The 20255-nt window shown below is 39.2% G+C and overlaps 1 protein-coding gene across 1 annotated transcript; it reads left to right on the top strand.

The window, feature by feature from the left end:
• The first annotated feature begins 3822 nt into the window (after positions 1 to 3822).
• LOC113098086 (piwi-like protein 1) lies at positions 3823 to 19524 on the top strand. Its single transcript, XM_026263078.1, has 21 exons — positions 3823 to 3871; positions 5492 to 5594; positions 5676 to 5787; positions 5890 to 6018; positions 8203 to 8417; positions 8523 to 8644; positions 8726 to 8806; positions 8892 to 9089; positions 14671 to 14779; positions 14851 to 14977; positions 15500 to 15617; positions 16002 to 16116; positions 16196 to 16383; positions 16466 to 16538; positions 16617 to 16817; positions 16904 to 17007; positions 17218 to 17288; positions 17681 to 17834; positions 17920 to 18045; positions 18852 to 18999; positions 19111 to 19524. Exons 2-21 carry the CDS (start codon positions 5526 to 5528, stop codon positions 19225 to 19227), a joined length of 2577 nt encoding a protein of 858 aa, XP_026118863.1. The 5' UTR covers positions 3823 to 3871; positions 5492 to 5525; the 3' UTR covers positions 19228 to 19524.
• The last annotated feature ends 731 nt before the right edge of the window (positions 19525 to 20255 follow it).

Here is a 20255-nt window from a genome sequence, read left to right as displayed (position 1 = left end):
TCATTGCTGTTCAGCATGAAGATAATACAGTAATTCAGTATTTTTTTAATAGATTAAAGGGAAGGAGCATTTGGATTATCTTGCAAACTCTGCCCTTTTCCATGGATTTTCCCCTCTTATTAGATGTTTAGAGTATTTGATCAGACTGCACTTAATATGGATTAGGAAGGGAGAAATGAAGATGAACTCACTTGAAATGGCAGTATTAATTATGAAAAAAATTAATAGTTTCTGGTCTGCAAATAGCTTCCTTATCTGCATTTTTATACTGTATGTAGGTAACTTTAAATAGCTTAAAATATTTTATATTTAACCTTTGACTTTGCCTGAATTTTTAGATATAGAACACAACGAATAACTGAGCAAACATTGGGATTTTACCATAAACACAAGACAACATGTCAGTATCACCATAACCATGAAATGATTTTCATTATCTACAGTATATGTAAACCAAGCACTCTTACTCTCCTTAGCAGTGTTGTTTTATTATTATTTTTATACTATTATAATTGTTATTAATCTTATGAAATAACTTTTATATTTTCAGTTTATTTTACTTTTATTTTTATTAATTATATTATTATTTTAGCAATACTATTCAGGTTTATTATTATTTCCATTTTCTTAAAGTAATTTCCAGTTAGTGATTTTAGAGTTTATTTTCTTATTTAATTTCAGCTCTATTTCAATTAATATAAAAAATATTTCCATTAGTGTTAGTGAGATGTTATCTATTAATATAAATTATATCTATAAATATAAATCAATTGTATTTTTGATTAACTGGTCAATAAAATTAAACATACAATAATATAATACTATAAATATAACATTCTAACAATATCAAGTACTGTGTGTCTGTATGCATATGTATGTGCATGTGTGTGTGTGTGTGTGTGTGTGTGTGTGTGTGTGTGTGTGTGTGTGTATTAGGGGGGCGGTTTGCGGAAAAAAAACCCAGACGCAATGTATATATATTAGGGGTGGCACGATTCAACTTTTTCATGATTCGTTTTGTTCGGTATGTGCTATGTTTATGGAAAAACTATACTTTCTAAAAAATAAAAAAAGAAGAATATTCTATCTATCTATCTATCTATCTATCTATCTATCTATATATATATATATATATATATATATATATATATATATATAAATAATAACAATCAATAACAATGACTTGACATCATTCCAATTGCACCAACTATTATATGTCAGTTTTGGACATTAGTGGTCAACCAAAGAAGGTGCAATTGGATTGATGTCAAGACAGATTGTGATTTCTGCCACAGTAGTGTTTCAGGCAGAAGTCAAAGCTTTAGATAAATTTCACCTGGCTTCATTTGCACTTTGGTGGGAAAACTTCAATCCAACATTCATGTGTCTTTCTCTATCTCTCTCTTGAACAGGTTTGGGGCCTGGGGGGCGTTCATCAGCCCACCAGGCAGGGGGCACCTTTACTCTACGCCTACCGCTGCTCACACACTCTCCTCTGTGCTTTTCTTCTTAGCTCTTTTATTTTCATTCCTCTTTAAGTTCTTGCCTTTGCTATGTTTTGAACATTTTAGGGAAAGTGAGATATATATATAGTGCACTGTCTGCTTGGTTTTTAAATCAAAGTATTGTGACCCTTTTTACACACTTGCTAAATCTATGTCTTATTAGTGTTTAGACTAATATTTAATAAAATTATGTACCTTGCATAAATGTAAATGGCAATTGAGTGTTGCACAACTCCGACTGAAAGCAGAGGCTATGCTGCAGAATCCCTAACTTTTGAATCATTAGTTTTTCATCAAAGCCTGGGAGAGGCAAAAAAGAGAACAACCCATTCTGGTAAATGGAGAGCTGCAGATGAACACCATTATGAAAAAGAAAGCAGCAGTTGACATTCAGTAAGCACTAGAACACAAAAATGTCTTTACATGTGAAAGTGAAATGAAATGATGAAATATTTGTTTGTTTCTTTAATTAAGGAATTTTAGTGCCATGAAAACCATGTTAACATATAATTCCTTATTTTGTTATATGAACCAATTGCTAATGTCCTGCTGTGATAGATTATTTAGGCCTGTTCACAGCAAGAATGATATATAGAAATATTGCGATATCATTCTTTTTATTATAAGTTATATTATAATAACTGTTGTTTTGTCAACTACTGCTTTATATGCACAATGTCTTTAAAGTCGGGTGGATTCTGATTGGCTGTCACCTTGTTTATTATTCATCAGCTGGAAAAAAATCATTCTGAAAGTGATTCCAACAATGTTGTTGCTCTGTGTTGTTATTGTTATTATCCTTGGTTTGAACGGGCCTTTACTGTTAAATAATAATAGTAATAATAATAATCAAGAGAATTCAATTCAAGGTTCAATTCAAGTTTATTTGTATAGCGCTTTTTACAATACGAATCGTTACAAAGCAACTTTACAGAAAATAATGTTTCTACAATATTTAGTAGTAGCTTATGGTGGTGACTGTCAGTTTGTGCACGTTTGACAGGATTTGTAGAAAAAATTAATACAAGACATGAACATTATTAATATTATTAATATTTAATTGTTATATGATGCAGTCACACATGTATCAATAATTGTTAGTTCTGTTTGTTGATTCAGGGTTAGCATCATCTGGTAAGGAATCTGCTGCATTTTGGACTACCTGTAGCTTGTTTATTGACGAAGCAGGACAACCACCTAGAAGTGCATTACAATAGTCCAGTCTAGAGGTCATGAATGCATGAACTAGCTTTTCTGGAAGCAGCTTAAAGCACTATCATGGAACATATTTTAGCATCCAAAAACATTAATCAGGTCCAAATGTGCAGTTATGTCACCTATATTTATTAACACGAGTCCTATATCTCACAAAGCAACATCAAGCAAATGCATGTCACTTGATGAATGGCAGATCTGTCCTTATACATTTTGGGACAGAAATGAAGAAAAGTACCCATCCAGAATTTGTGTCAAGCCTATTTTTGTACATCCCAGATCTTTTTCTGATCATGCTTTTATCAAAGCAAATGATGGATGATCCACACAGACAAACCCTACCAGATATGACTTTTACAGGCTTGATGAGGAACAGAGAGCGGTGTATTAAACTAAAAGAACGTCCCACATAATACAGTGTGAAATCTCTTAAGCTTCCCTTTATTACAGTAAATAAATAACAGGAAAGGAGTATTGTAAATAGTTATTCTAGGGGGTAAAAAGTAGTTTTTGGTACAACTTTTGCTTTCTCGCAAAAAGGGACATTATATGTATCTTCTGATATGTTAGATGAGGCAAATCATTGTAACACCTTAACTAATAGTAAATCCAAATTAAATTTGGATTTACCCACACATACCCACACACAATTCTAATACTGAACCACCCTAAGATATGTAAGGACATCTCAGAAAATAAAACAAAAATGTATTGTGACATTTTACTGTTAGCAACATAACTTGAAACGTATCTTTCCCTGTCGACTGCAACATTCAATAGTGTTTTGTGTATTTGACCACCATCTGGTGGTAAACGCCTATCATTACGCTATAATGTGAGTTCTTATCATATCTCGTTCTTGTTAAAAACCACCGTCAGCAGGACCAGGTTACCTCCGTAACAGGTAGTTGTGTATCCTTCCAAATAAAATAGTTTTCCTGAAAAACCTATTCCATTCCATTTCAGCAAGCTTTTCGGTCGAAAATAAGTAATTACGGCCTGAAAAACATTAAAGCATGAATTATTCTGAAAAATATAAACTAAATAAGATGATATAACTTATATCTTATGCAGCGGAAGGATACAGATGAATTCGGGTTAACGGCAGGCAGGAGTTAATTGAACATCATTTGAAGCCTCTCAAAGAACGGGTAAGAGTTTATCGTCGAGGTCTAAGTTTTCATCGACATTATACATATATAATAAGCCGTTTGATTGTTCCTGATAGTTGTGAAATAGTTGTTTGGAAATACTGGGTAAAATGTGTTAAACCACTAAATTGAGTGTCATATTGTATGATTTACCGTTGGGCAATTAGTGTTTAGTCATTAACTATCAGTTGTAACATACTATATTATGTAAACGATGACAGAGCAGCACTTTCTTTGAAAATATTTAAGACATATATTTGCATATTTCGAACCATTCGAGTAAACTTTTAACTTTGACATTTTTATCTTAGCAGACCGAACAGAACTTTATTAACGTAACGTTCTGTTACTGACGACAGGGCTTGGCCCGCCACACGCGATAATCGTCATCAATTATATGAACACGATTAAGTTTAATATTTCATAATGTAATGAATGAGTATTGTTTTTCACAGAGTACCAATATATGACATTAATGACTTGATGATATTGTAAGCCTAATCATTTACGTACGTGTCAAGTGTGAACTTGTCAAATAAGTCGTAAGTTAATTATGTAAGTGCATTTAATATAGAAGGAAAACTGTTCGATTAAAACATACTAATTGTATTGTGTTAAATAATTTAAGTTTAAACCTATTTATTAAGACCGTTAGAATTTGAATAAACCTCATGTGGCTATTAATTGTGCACCAAACAGTAAAATGGTTAAATAATATTTGTTATGCTGTAACCTTAACTTGTGTACGGTAACGTTACTTTGAACTGACATAAAGACATTTGAGAAGCACCAATGTATTCTTTTTTTTTTTTTTTTTTTGAGTGTGTCATTACATTGTTTATTAAAAAAATAAAGAATTTTGAAAAATAATTTTTCATTCATATATTATGTTATGTCCTTCGTAGAGGACACCAGGACACAACAGGTTTTTCTGAAAAATAAAATGACACGAATAGACATGAAAAAGCAAAAAAATGGGATGTAAAAAAAAAAAAAATCTATTTTTAGGTTTCCCCGATTTTTTTTACACCAAATTTTAAGAATGATTCTCAACTATGTTATAAAAGATGTATCAAAATGATCTGATATACTGTTTAACTTTATGCAATATGTGTGTGCATTTTCAACACAATGATATCTAGACACTGTATCTAATTTGCATATTAATCTGGCATTGGGACAGCATGTTGAAAAAATAAGAGTAATTGGCCAGATTTTCAGAATAATATATAATATTTCATAAGACTTGATATATAATTGATTTTCCTTTTCATTTGATGTGTCTGGCAAACTTCATAATAAACATGCTTTTAGTGCTGGTGTGCTCTACAGTGGACATGTATGAAATAATTTCCTCAATCTCGTGTCCTTTCAAATTTAAAAAGAAAAGTTTTTTTTTTTCCATGGAATATTAAATATGATAGGAACCTGTTCATTGAATCAGTCTCAATAAAGTTGTATGGTGATGGACGCTGCCATTTTGTTAACTTCTCATAGCAGAAAAAAATCTTGATGAATGGGAGAAAAAAAAGTGTATTGAAAAAAATGGCTATTGTGCACCACACAGTAGAATGGTTAAATAATAATATTCTATATGTTGTAACCTTCATTTGTGTACAGTACAGTTACTGACATAAACCAAAAATAAGCACCAATGACAGGAAGAGCAAGAGCAAGATCAAGAGGCAGAGGTCGCGGCCAGGAGCCTGCAGCTCCTGGAGCGGTGAGTTTATTTATCTATATTAGATAAGAAAACTGAAATAAATATTGAAAGAAACTTATTCGTTTTCATATTCCTCTGCAGCAACCATCTGTACAACAAGAGGCTGCAAAGCCTGTTATGCACACTCCACCTGAAGGACAGCTGGTGGGGAGAGGGAGACAGAAACCTGCTCCTGGAGCCATGTCTGAAGAAGGTAGGGGCATTAGAGCAGCAAGTGGTAATAATGATATATGTATACTATAATATTATTTCCTCATCCCATTTCTTGGTATCTTGTCTATTTTTTTCTCTGTAGCGATGCTGCAGATTTCTGCAGGCTTTCAGCAGGTAAAGATCGGGGAAAGAGGTGGACGTAGGAGAGATTTCCATGATTCTGGTGTCCACACTCGCCAGCTCATGGAACATGTGAAAGAGTCCAAAACTGGTAACACCATATTTTTATTGAGCATGACTTGTTTTTTTTTGCTCTCTTACAAATTAAAGAGTCTGACAAAGCAAAAATTCAGCACCAAATCTTCATATTAGAATGATTTCTGAAGGATCATGTGGCACTGAAGCCTGGAGTGATGACTAGGGCTGGGTATCGAGCTAGATACTTTTTCTGGTCAATGTCATTGAGCCAGTAAGCACCCAACCTGCTTGATGTGCCTTTGTTGTATGGTTGTGCTCTATAGATTTATTTGCAAACTACAACTGTTTAAGTTAATGGTTTGTTGCTGATTAGAACTTGAAGTGGTTATGAGGTCTTCAAATATTTTGAAAAGGTCTTCAAAAAGTCTAAAAAAGGTATTGAAATTAACTTCAGGATTCCTGCGTTTACCCTGTAATAACTTCAGATTGCGATCTAATGAGGGGTTTGGTGATATAATATTGCTGAAATATTTTCTTTTATTTGAAATATTTTATTTAGGTATCGATATTGAAATTTTTTGAATGATACCCAGCCCTTTAGATGAATAATGGTCGACCGATATAGTTTTTTTTGACAGACAATGCCGATATCTTGCAAAGCAGGGGGCAGATAGCCAATATAAAGCTAATACATTGAAAATCATTTTACAATGGATTAAAAAAATTAATGTGTAAAATAAACATACTTACACATAACATGACAAAGTATTTTTCACAAATAAATAAACATTTAATAAAAATATAATTGAAAAGCAAGTAAACAATGTAATCAACAGGACTTCTTGGAAGTTTGTGTGCATTGGGAATCATATTTTTCGGATAAAGCCAGGGTAACCCTCATTTTACATACAGCGCACAGAGAAAATGACATGAATCACACAGAGAACACTCGATCATGCAGGGTACACATACACTAGGGGTGTAACGGTACGCAAAAATCACGGTTCAGTACGTACCTCGGTTTTAAAGTCACGGTTCGGTTCATTTTCGGTACAGTAAGGGAATGAAATGCAAACATTAAGCTGCAGGTTGTTTATTACTATACACTTTTTTTTTACAATTTGTTTACACTTTTTTTGAGTACTTTTAAATAAAATATATATAAAATAAAATAAAGAATAATAAATAAAATACTGCTGCAAAGTTCTCCACTAAATAAAATACTCTCAGTCTCAAACCTATAGATACAGTCGACATATAGTCATAGCTGGGGGCGTGGCAAGGGCGAAGTCGGCGTGGGGGAAAACACTGCAAACATCGTGTGTATTTGAATGACAAAAATGCACATATTGATCGCTCATTCCCAGAGACACGTAGAACAATTGTAGTCTCTTTTAACTTTAATATTCATACACACTAGTCCATATCGATATTTGATTCATTTTACAGCCCTAATGTAGATGTATTCATTCAGAAATAACCAAAATCTGTGACATTCTGCTTCATACAGCAAGTTCTATTTTTGACTGGATTCCGCGATTCAGTCGTTTCGCAAACACAGACGGGGTGAATTTATGAATGAAAGTGTAAAAGTTCTGACACAAAACTAAGTTGTTACGTGTCCACACACTTTTTTAAGTGGGTTTATGTTCGACACTAGGCAAACGTTACATAGTTTTGCTTCAGGTAGAATGATAAGGCTAATTATATATGCATTCCAGTTTCTGAAAAAACCTTACACAGTTTTGATAACGTTAATAATGAACACAATGTTAATATAGCCTGCCTGTGATGAATGCCGACTGCACACATACACATGCTTAGTCTTGGGATTCCAAGACCAAATGACAGGAAGAGCAAGAGCAAGATAAAGAGGCAGAGGTCGCGGCCAGGAGCCGAGCTGTGAGTTTATTTATCTATATTAGATAAGAAAACTGAAATAAATATTGAAAGAAACTTATTCGTTTTCCAATTCCTCTGCACTATTGTTCCGCATACAAAATATTGCATTCGCTCATTCGGTACACACGTGCACCATACCGAAAGCCCTGTACCGAAACGGTCTGTTACGAATACACGTACCGTTACACCCCTAACATACACGCTTCACAGGATTTCAAAACTGGATTCAACTAAGTTTGAAAGGTTTGTGAAAATAAATGTTCAAATTTTGATGGGTAGACCATGTTTACCACATCTCTGTTCTAGTGTATAAAGTAGTTTGATACTAGATTTGACACTCTTCCTGTAACCACAGGTGTTTCAGGCACTGCCATTGAGCTGAGGGCCAATTTCATGCGTCTGCTTTCACGACCTCTGTGGGCTTTGTATCAGTACCATGTGGACTACAAGCCACCTATGGAGTCCCGGCGCCTACGCTCAGCTCTGCTTTTCCAGCACGAAGAGACTCTGGGCAAAGCACACACTTTTGATGGAGCCATTCTCTTCCTGCCTAACAAACTGCACAACACTGTATGTTTTCAGATCCCCAAAGTGCTCATAATTTCAATGGCTCTTAGTGAGGCTTTGGAGTGTGGATTTGATTTGGTCGTCAGTGATAAGTTGCTTTATCTCCAGGAGACAGTCCTGTGCAGTGAGACCAGAAATGGAGAGAAGGTTGAGATCACTGTTACTCTGACCAACGAGCTCCCGCCATCCTCTCCCGTATGCTTGCAGTTTTACAACATCCTGTTCAGACGGTAATCACAGATAGCGCTCTGTTTGAAATAGTGTTATTTATGAGGTAATCAACTTCCATTCCTGTTTATTTTGTGTTGTAGAATTCTGAGGATACTGAACATGCAGCAGATCGGGCGTCATTACTACAATCCTGATGATCCATTCAACATCCCCCAGCACAGGTTTTAAAACAAATGTGTTATTTTACATGTACCTTCTGTTGGAAAGTGATTGATTGAGGGATTGATTGTCTGAATCTGTTTGCAGGCTGACGATTTGGCCTGGATTCGTGACCACCATTCTTCAGTATGAGTCCAGCATCATGCTGTGCACCGATGTGAGCCACAAGGTTCTACGCAGTGAGACAGTCCTTGACTTCATGTACAGTCTGAGGCAGCAGTGTGGAGACCAGCGCTTCCCTGAAGCCTGCACCAAGGAGCTTGTGGGCCTGATCATTCTGACCAAGTAAGATGAGCACACATTTATACACACGCTCACTGCTGTTCAAAAGTTGAATTACAATATTACTGAAAAACAGTTTTTAGTTTTTTATGCAATTTAAAATAAAATGTATTTCTTTATGGCAAAGCTGAATTTTCAGCATCATTACTCCAGTCTTCAGTGTCCCATGATCCTTCAGAAATCATTCTAACAATCTGATTTGCTCAATAAATATGTATTATAAATGTTGAAAACAATTGTGCTGCTTAATATTTTTGTGGGTTTTTATTAATATTTTTCAGGGTTATTATTAATAGAAAGACAAAAAAACGTCCCTAGGTTACGTATGTAACCCTAGTTCCTCGAGGGAACGAGACGCTGCGTCGAGCGCTTTTGGGGAAACGCCTTTGGCAAGAACAACTCTGAATATCGTGTGCAATCAGTCCAATGGAAGAGCGTGGCGTCACGGGCGGGGTGACGCAGCGACCAGGAAGCTATAAAGGCACCTGCCACACAGCTGACTTCAGCTTCGAGTAGGGAAGCAAGCGCAGGCAGGGTGCCGGGAGTATGGCTCTGCGACGCAGCGTCTCGTTCCCTCGAGGAACTAGGGTTACATACGTAACCTAGGGACGTTCCTCTTCGGGAACTCGAGCTGCGTCGAGCGCTTTTGGGGAACGATGTGCCAACGATGCCAGACTACCAAACCCCTGCCTAGTGTGTATCCGAAGAGCACAGCTAAGGCGAGAGGACAGAAGAGCCAGGAGCGGCTTGCATATCAAGATTGTAAAATCTGGCGAATGTAGAGGGCGTGGACCACCCCGCAGCGTTGCAGATGTCCAAGAGGGACACACCTGCTAGAAAGGCCTTAGAGGCAGCCATACTCCGTGTAGAGTGAGCCTTGGCTCCCAAAGAAAGGGGAAGACCAGAGGACTCATAGGACTCGTTGATAGCCTCGACTATCCAACGACTAAGGGTCTGCTTAGAGGCAGGGGAACCCTTTTTAGGAGGACCGTAGCAAACAAGCAATTGGTCAGGTTTTCTCCACAGCAGCTCTGTGGACGTATGTGTCCAGTCCTCGAACTGGACTCATACAGTTTAGCTTCACCTGGTCTGGCTCCCGAAAGGGAGGAGGACAGAAGGCCTGCAGTACTATGGGTTGTGGCGTAACAGAGGGAACTTTAGGAATGTAACCCGCTCGAGGGTATAAAAATGCTTTGGCCATACCAGGGGCAAAGTCTAAGTAGGTAGGGGCCACCGAGGGGGCCTGACAGTAATATTCATGAATCGGCTCAAATGGAGCTTTACAAAGAGCCTCTAACACCACAACCAAGTCCCAGGGGGAACACGGGACCGTACTGGAGGTCTCAGCCTCAGCGCACCGTGGAGGAAACGTGTAACTAGGGGGGTGTCTACCCACTGACTGACCATTGAAAGGGACGTGGTAAGCAGCTATGACCGCCACGTACACCTTTAAGGTGGAGTGAGTTAACCCCGCAGAGAGCCTAGCTTGGAGAAACTCCAGAACTGTACCAACTGGGCAGTAAGCAGGGTCAAGCTGGCAGTCTCTGCACCATGAGGAGAAGGGTTTCAACCTCAGGGTGTACAGTTTCCTCGTAGAGGGAGCTCTGGATTGGAGTGTGGGGGTCTCAACAACCTCGGTTGGGAGACTGGAAACTATGAGCTGTGCCCCCTCAGGGGCTACACAGACAACTTCCACAACTCCGGGCGAGGGTGAATATTTTGCCCTACGCCTGAGAGAGCAGTTCTGTCCTGATCGGAATCACCCATGGAGAGCCGTCGAGGAGAGATTAGATCTGCGAGCCATACTGGGCTCGGCCAGAACGGGGCTACTAACAACAGACGGACCCCGTCCCGGCGTACTCTCGCCAGAACTCCCGGGAGCAGAGCGATAGGGGGAAAAGCGTACGGACGAAGCCTCGGCCAGGTCTGTACCATAGCGTCCAGTCCCAAAGGAGCTGGATGAACTAGAGAGAAACAGAGGGGACATTGCAATATCTCTTGAGTCGCAAAGAGGTCCAAAAACTCTCCATATCTACTTCACCTTAGGGTGAAGCCCCCGGGTCTCGACCCCTGTCTCGACAGTATGTCTGCTCCCACAGTCAATCTCCCAGGAATATACACTGCTCCGAACGAGAGGAGTTTGTCCTGGGACCACAGAAGGATCTGGTGTGCCAGCTTGTACAAGGGGCACGGATGCCGATCTCTCTGGTGACTGATATAAGAGATCGCCAATGTGTTGTCGGTGCGCACCAACACATGGTGACCTCTCAGGTCTGGGAGGAAATATTTCAATGATCGATGCACAGGTAGCATCTTTAGACAACTGGTATGCCATGTCAGATGGCGACCGCTCCACAGACCGCGGGCAGGGTGGCCACTCATGACCGCACCCCAACCGGTGAGGGACGCGTCTGTCGCTAGCGTTACACGGCGACCAAGAGCTCCCAACACCGGGCCCTGATTCAAGAACCAAGGTTTCTTCCATATGTCTAAGGCACGAAGGCATCGCCGCGTGACCTGAATAGTTCGGAAAGGATTTCCCCTCGGGGAAAACCCCTTGGTCTTGAGCCACCACTGAAGGGGCCTCATGTGCAGGAGACCAAAAGGTATCACGTTGGACGCAGCTGCCATGAGCCCTAACAGTCTCTGAAACTGCTTCACAGTGAGTGACTGGCCTTCTTTGACTCTCTTGACTGATGTGAGGATCGACTCGATCCGAGCAGGAGACATACGTGCCTGCATCGTGGTCGAATCCCATACTACGCCTAGATAGGTGGTTCTCTAAAGTGGAGAAAGTACACTCTTCTTGGCATTCAGTCTCAAACCCAGCTCCCCCATATGGGCGAGAACGACACCTCGATGTCGAACCGCCATCTGCTCTGATTGAGCTAGAATGCGGATGCCCTGCATACGGAGGGATACCAGAGCCGCATCTACACATTACGTGAACGTGCGGGGTGAAAGTGCAAGGCCAAAGGGAAGTACTCGATATTGGTAGGCTTTGCCCCTGAAAGCGAACCTCAGAGACTTCCTGTGTTGTGGAAGGATGGATATGTGGAAGTATGCGTCTTTGAGATCTATTGTGACAAACCAGTCCTCGGATCTGATTTGAGCTACATCCTGTTTGACAGTGAGCATTTTGAACTTCAGTGACATAACTGAGAGGTTTAGATGACGTAAGTCTGAGATCGGACGCAACCCCCCATCCTTCTTTGGAACTATGAAATACCGGTTGTAAAACCCGGATTCCCTGTCTAGAGGAGGGACCACCTCGATGGCCGCCTTCCTTATTAGGGTATTCACTTCTTGTTCCATCACCAGAGCCTGCTGGGGGCCGACTACTGTCGATGTAACCCCATTGAATGTCGGCGGTGGATGGCCGAACTGAATGCGATAGCCTCTTTCTACCGTGTGCAGGACCCATTGAGATACATTTGGCAGTAGTTTTCACGCTGCTAACTGATGTACTAAGGGAATCAGTCCCTCGAGACTGACCTCTGGTGTAAGAGGCCCCCGAAGGGGCGGCGAGCGTCTCAGCTCCGCTACGCTCACGAGCGGAAATAACTGAGAGCAGTGCTCGCTGGAAGCGGCTGCACCCTGAAACTCTGGCAGGGTTGGCAGACCCACCTCCCGAGGGCACTGAGGTGAGACAGGCACCGTATAATGAGGTGGACACCGCTCTACCCCAGTAGGGGCCGCCCTCTGTAGTCGTGACTGAAATGCGTCATGACTTCTTGGCCGTGGACCTCCCAGCCTGACATCTTAGATTAGGCTGAGAAGTCGTCGGCCCAGAGCTTTGCTCTGTCTGTACATGGAGGGGCAGCTCCCGCCCAGCAGTCCCTCCAGTACATCTAACTTCACATGTTCAATAACTGTCATTATATTCCTCAGAATTTAATGCAATCAAACAATCAGACAAGTAAACACGGTCTGGATTGTGATACAATTCACATTGAAGTGATATATTGAACTTCTTGAAGTTAGATAACGGTCATTAGATTCCTCAGAATCAAATGAAATTCAACAATCAGACAAGTGTAAACGGTCTAGATTGAGATAAAGTACACATTGAAGTGCTGACTTCTCAAAGTCATTATATTTTAAACAATCAGACAAGTAAACACGGTCTAGATTGGGATAAAGTACACATTGAAGTGCTGACTTCTCAAAGTCATTATATTTCTAGAATTTTTAAACAATCAGACAAGTAAACACGGTCTGGATTGTGATACAATACACATTGAAGTGATATATTAACTTTTCAGTTATTAAGTTTCGTAGAATTTAATGAAATCAAAACAATCAGACAAGTGAACACGGTCTAGATTGTGACAAAGTACACATTGAAGTGATAGAACTAACTCCTACTTTTTTTAAATGGAGTTTAAACAACCAGACAAGCGGTCGGGTATGGAAAATTCACATCAAAACTGAAAATGATGTAATACACGCGTTGCCTCGACAGCGCGCGAATAATTAGTCACACAAACAATATTAATCCCCTCGGAGACTTAAATAGCTGCTTGTATAATGTTAGGCATAACACTGTTTATTGTATATGCTTATGCAACTTTATGTTTGTGCAACTAAAAGCTCGCCGACGCCCTCCGTATCAATCTCCTCGGAGAAAGAAAGGTGGAGCGTCAAGCCCGATGCTCGGGGGGGAAGAACCGAAGCTCGGGCTTCCGAATCCCGGAATCAGGCAGATCTGATGGGTAAGGTAGGAGATAAGGACGTGCCCGTCTCCATTCCCTCCAACAGATCGATCTGCGAACCCAACGAATGCCGGCGCCGTTCCGCCTCGGCGAGAACGGGACCGGTATCGCGAGGAACGCTGGCGAAGGCTCTCTCCTCAAAGAGAGCCCTCCGGGATCGAAGCGTACACAACGGCCGGGCAGTCGGCTCCCTCGAGAGCCGACTCAGCGTGCTTCGATCCCAGGCAAACCACGCATAGACTGTTTGTATCCCCACTCGTGATGTACGTGGGCAGGGAGGAACAAACAATCCATAGCGCAATCTGGAATCGCCCTCCAATTGTCGTGTCTTTGCTTTGCTCTTAGGCATTATGTTGTTTATTGGGACAGACAACAATAAATAAGACTCACAAGACAGACTTTAGACATGCACACACAGAGCGCTTGCTGAAAGACGCGAAGCTGAAGTCAGCTGTGTGGCAGGTGCCTTTATAGCTTCCTGGTCGCTGCGTCACCCCGCCCGTGACGCCACGCTCTTCCATTGGACTGATTGCACACGATATTCAGAGTTGTTCTTGCCAAAGGCGTTTCCCCAAAAGCGCTCGACGCAGCTCGAGTTCCCGAAGAGGAACTTTATTTAAATTAGTATTATTTTGTAAAATGAAAAATGTTTTTACTGTCATTTTTGATCAGAATAAAATATATACAACTTTCTGATTCAAAGTTTTAGTTTCTTAAAAAAAAATCTTACTGACCCCAACAATTTAAACAAGTTTTTCTTTAATTGATTCATAACTTTAAAAGTTGTAAAATCTTTAAAAGCTGTTCTTTGTATGAGAAATGTTAAGTAGCAAGTACTGTAACAATGTGTAACAAATTATTATTTGTAGGTACAATAACAAGACATACAGGATTGATGATATTGCCTGGGATCATACCCCCAACAACACATTTAAGAAGGGAGACACAGAGATCTCGTTCAAGAACTACTTCAAAACGGTAGATTTACAATATAGGGGATTATTTTGATACTAGTTATTGTCACACTCAGTTATTTTCTCCCTCTTCAGCAATACAGTCTGGACATAACAGATGGCAACCAGGTTCTTCTGGTTAGTCACGTGAAGAGACTTGGACCCTCAGGTCGGCCTCCACCAGGACCTGCCATGCTTGTCCCAGAGTTCTGCTACCTCACAGGTAAGTCCTTTTTGAAGATCCATTAAAATGGCTTGAAGAGTCTGGTTGTCTTTCATGTGTATTATTTTTACAGTTTCTATGAAATGAAACGGGTGGAACATATTAAAGTAAATTAAACAGTAAATGGAAAGTACCTGGACCTTTTGCTTTGATTCTGAAGTGTTAATACTTTACTATCCCATGAGGCCACAGGAGTAGTATCGTGAATGGCAGTGAAGTGACGCAACTTGACCCCATAGGTCCAGATTTAATTCATAATATAAAGAACATACTTAAGGTTTAAGTTTGTTCCTTGTTTAATCCTAATCATTATGGGATTGAAGACATAGTTTATGTTTAGCTAGTCGATGGTTTTGGTGTATATGTTTTCAGCCTCTTGGAAATCACTGCATATAGATGAGATGATAGCTAATAGACGGAGCTAATAGAGTACAATATGGTATAAAATTAGTTCATGTTTTGCTTTTGTAGTCTTCAATTATAAACAAGTCTCTGATGTGCATTCGTCTATTTCCTGTGAAGGTCTGACAGATAAGATGCGTGCTGATTTCAACATCATGAAGGATCTTGCCTCACACACGAGGCTGAGTCCTGAACAGAGAGAGAGCAGAATTAACCGCTTAATCTCTAACATCAACAGGTACAGATTCTCCCAGCCCTTAAAGGAGTAGTTCACTACTAGAATGAAAATTATGATTTACTCACCTTACACTTGTTCCAAACAGTATGAGTTTCTTTCTTCTTTTGAACACAAAGGAAGATATTTTTAAAAATGTTGTTATACGAACAGTTGATGGGCATCATTGACTTCTATAGTACTACTTTTTCCTACAGTGGAATTCAGTGGTGTCCATCAGCTATACCAACATTTTTCTAAATATCTTCTTTTGTGTTCAGCAGAAGAAAGAAACAAGGGGTGGGTGGATAAATGTTGACAGAATTTTTATTCTGGAAGTAAAATACTCCTTTAAGCTTGGTATTAATATATCTTACCAACTCTCACATATAATCTGCTTTCATTCAGAAATGCAGACGTGCAGAATGAACTGACTACTTGGGGTCTGAGTTTTGAGAATAGACTACTGAGTATGAATGGAAGAGTTCTGCCCTCTGAGAGGATCATACAGGGAGGCAGAGCGGTAAGAGAGATCAATTCACATCCCTGCGGGCATTCATAATGTAACAGGTTTGATTATTCTTTCATTTTCATCTCCTTAGTATGAGTATAGCCCATGGACAGCTGACTGGACTAAAGAGATGAGAGGTCTTCCTCTGATTAGCTGCATGTCTCTGGACAACTGGTTGATGTTCTACACACGACGAAATGCAGACGTTGCCCAATCTCTGCTTCAAACTCTCAACAAAGTGTCTGGGCCCATGGGTATCCGCATGCAGAGGGCCATCATGTGAGTTTGTGTGAAATTTTGAATGTAAAAAAAAATATATTGCATTTAATTTTTATGTTAATTATAATTCTTGGCCAAGCAGGATTGAGTATGAGGATCGTCAGGAATCTCTCCTGAGAGCCCTGCAACAAAATGTAGCACGTGAAACACAGATGGTGAGTCTGGCAATCACATGCATGCATAATTTGCATATCCAAATCTTCTGTTTCAAACTGCTTCTGTGCTTTTAATAGGTTTTGGTGATCTTGCCTACCAATCGAAAGGACAAGTACGACTGTGTGAAGAAGTACCTGTGTGTGGACTGTCCCACTCCTAGTCAGTGTGTGGTGTCTCGCACCATTAGCAAACCTCAAGCGCTTATGACTGTGGCCACCAAGATTGCTTTGCAGATGAACTGCAAAATGGGAGGAGAGTTGTGGAGTGTAGAAGTCCCAGTACGACTCAAATTATAGCTGTTAGAAATTCTAGCTTGCTGGCTTGTGCCAAGCGTCAGATTCCACAATGAATATTTGTTTTTCAGCTTCGGCAGCTGATGATTGTAGGCATAGATTGTTACCACGATACGTCTACTGGGAAGAGATCTATTGGAGCACTGGTGGCCAGTCTGAACCAGGGCATGTCCAGGTAAATAATAATTAGAAAATGGCGCTGTTTATCTAGATACAGTTAAAGTTTGAGCTCAGCATTATGTTGGACTGGTTGGGCAATAAAACAAAAACATTGTCATGAATAGTACTGTACTAGTTAATAGACTACAGTTAATAATATTTTAGATATTCAGATTGTGTGGTTGGGCATAACTGTTGTATAATGTCGCTTTTGTTACCTTTTCAGGTGGTTCTCCAAGTGCGTCTTGCAAAACCGTGGTCAGGAGATCATTGATGCACTAAAAGGGTCTTTACAAGGTGTGAAGTTTTGAAAAATTGTCATTTAGGCAGTTGATCACCTTTTTACATTATCTAATAGTTAACATGATCTTAATAGTGGTTCATTTATAATAGCTTAATTTATAATTTTATTTATAATATAATAAGAACTTTAGTGTTTTACTTCCGGCTATTGTATTTAGGCTTCAGAATACATAGGTTGTGTTTGTAATTTGTAATCTAGACTATCTTGAATAAAGTTTATTAAAATAATTTTTTTGGTCAAATGTTATTTCCTGCAACAACCCAAAATAAAAAAAACTGTATTTTTTTCTTTTTTCTCGAGGGAACGTGAGTGACACACAACGAGTGGCCTACAAAATGATTTCTTTCCTGCAGCAATCTATACTGAAGCTATTTTGTCTTTTTAGCTGCCCTGAAGGCCTATCTGAAGTACAACAACTCTCTGCCTTCCCGGATCATTGTGTACAGAGATGGAGTTGGAGATGGCATGCTACGGAGCGTGGTGGACTACGAAGTCCCTCAGATCATGCAGTCCATCAAGACCATGGGGCAGGATTATGAGTGAGCCACACTTCATGTTGACATATTTACACTTTGGGGATGTTAAATTACTTTGGTTGTAATCACATTTACATTTTGCGTACAGGCCCAAACTGTCAGTGGTGGTGGTGAAAAAGCGCATCAGCTCCAGATTCTTTGCCCGGATTGATGGCAAAATTGCCAACCCTCCTCCTGGGACAGTCATTGACACTGAAGTCACTCGTCCAGAGTGGTGTGTATAGAGTCTTTTAGCCTGATCTCTGTCCATAAATCACAGGGCCTGGGTGAGGCCTTAAAATGTCTTGGATTCAGTTTTATTAAATTGAAGCTTATAAAAGGTCTTACATGGTATAACAAAATACTTAAATATAATTTTAAGAGGTCTAAATCTGGGGACAAAAAAAAAAAAAAGATACGGGTCAAGATACAGTCTGATGTGATGATTAAACTTAAAAGGCTATGAGTTTAAATATGAGTGCTGCATGTTTCAAATTAAAAATGCAGTTTTCAATCAGTGCATACCATGGATTTATGTTAAATGATTAATACTGTTGATTCAAGACAATGTTTGCTTTATTCGATATATATAGTGCCAGTGAAATATTTCATATTTAAAAGTTCACATTATGCATACAATCTTTTTTGCAGGTTATTTTGGTTGCACAAATTGTATCTGCCATTAGATTCAATATAAACTCGTTTATTTTATATGTTTTCATAGGAAGGAAAAATTTAGAACATTAACATGTTCAATATATAGATTTTTACTAATGTCTACAGTTTTTTTTTTTTTTCTGGCATTTCTTTAAACACATCAAGTAAAATCCAATATCAATCAACCTCTAATTTGCATCTATTGATATACTAGTACATGAATCAATTTCAAGAAATATGTATATATAGAATTAAACATGTCTTGAGGTTTTAAAAAGTCTCAGATTTAATTTCAAAAACAGGTACCTTAATATTAGCAATTTTCATTTGTAAAGTAATGTAAACTGCTAACCTTTATTCTGTACTACACCTGCTTTCACTCAGGTATGATTTCTTCATAGTAAGTCAGGCTGTGCGCTTTGGTTGTGTCGCACCTACTCACTACAACGTGGTGTTCGACAGCAGTGGCCTCAAACCAGATCACATGCAGAGACTCACCTACAAACTCTGCCATATGTACTACAACTGGCAGGTAATAAACAATCTAGATCACTTCATCAGTATAACTACTGTTAATAATTTATAATATTATGTGCCGTCTTGCATATTCTTTATGGTTGCCATTCTTCCTTTTTATCTAAAGGGTATCGTCCGAGTGCCAGCTCCATGTCAGTACGCCCACAAACTGGCCTTCCTGGTTGGACAGAGCATTCATAAGGAGCCCAACATGAACCTGGATGACTTCTTGTACTACCTGTAAAGTGATAAGTTTCAGGGTCTCAAAGAATACATGGGCCATTTTCATTAGATTATTTTCCTAGTAGATCGAGTTGTGTGAAGTGCACTGTCCGAAGAATGTTTATGTATCTACATGTAGTGTTTTCAGAGAGAAGCAGGTATAAGTCATTTTCTGTTTGTAAGGGGATTTCTTTAGTTTGTTCTTAGAATCTTATATTTAGAGGCCCTGATTGTTAAAGGAATTAAGTAAACACTTATTTTCTAATTTCTAGTATAAAATATGAATGGTTATATCTGATTAATATCTTCAGTGTTTGTATAGTACAGTATTGTTCAAAATAATAGCAGTACAATGTGACTAACCAGAATAATCAAGGTTTTTAGTATATTTTTTATTGCTACGTGGCAAACAAGTTACCAGTAGGTTCAGTAGATTGTCAGAAAACAAACAAGACCCAGCATTCATGATATGCACGCTCTTAAGGCTGTGCAATTGGGCAATTAGTTGAAAGGGGTGTGTTCAAAAAAATAGCAGTGTCTACCTTTGACTGTACAAACTCAAAACTATTTTGTACAAACATTTTTTTTTTCTGGGATTTAGCAATCCTGTGAATCACTAAACTAATATTTAGTTGTATGACCACAGTTTTTCAAAACTGCTTGACATCTGTGTGGCATGGAGTCAACCAACTTGTGGCACCTCTCATGATTCTTTAACAACATTCCACAATTCATTCACATTTCTTGGTTTTGCTTCAGAAACAGCATTTTTGATATCACCCCACAAGTTCTCAATTGGATTAAGGTCTGGAGTTTGGGCTGGCCACTCCATAACATTAATTTTGTTGGTTTGGAACCAAGACTTTGCCCGTTTACTAGTGTGTTTTGGGTCATTGTCTTGTTGAAACAACCATTTCAAGGGCATGTCCTCTTCAGCATAGGGCAACATGACCTTTTCAAGTATTTTAACATATGCAAACTGATCCATGATCCCTGGTATGCGATAAATAGGCCCAACACCATAGTAGTAGAAACATGCCCATATCATGA

The sequence above is a fragment of the Carassius auratus genome, unplaced genomic scaffold (assembly GCF_003368295.1).
Source record: "Carassius auratus strain Wakin unplaced genomic scaffold, ASM336829v1 scaf_tig00216413, whole genome shotgun sequence".
Lineage (NCBI taxonomy): Eukaryota > Metazoa > Chordata > Actinopteri > Cypriniformes > Cyprinidae > Carassius > Carassius auratus.
The sequence above is the reverse complement of the archived record's forward strand: the minus strand, read 5'-3'. Positions and strand labels throughout refer to the sequence as shown.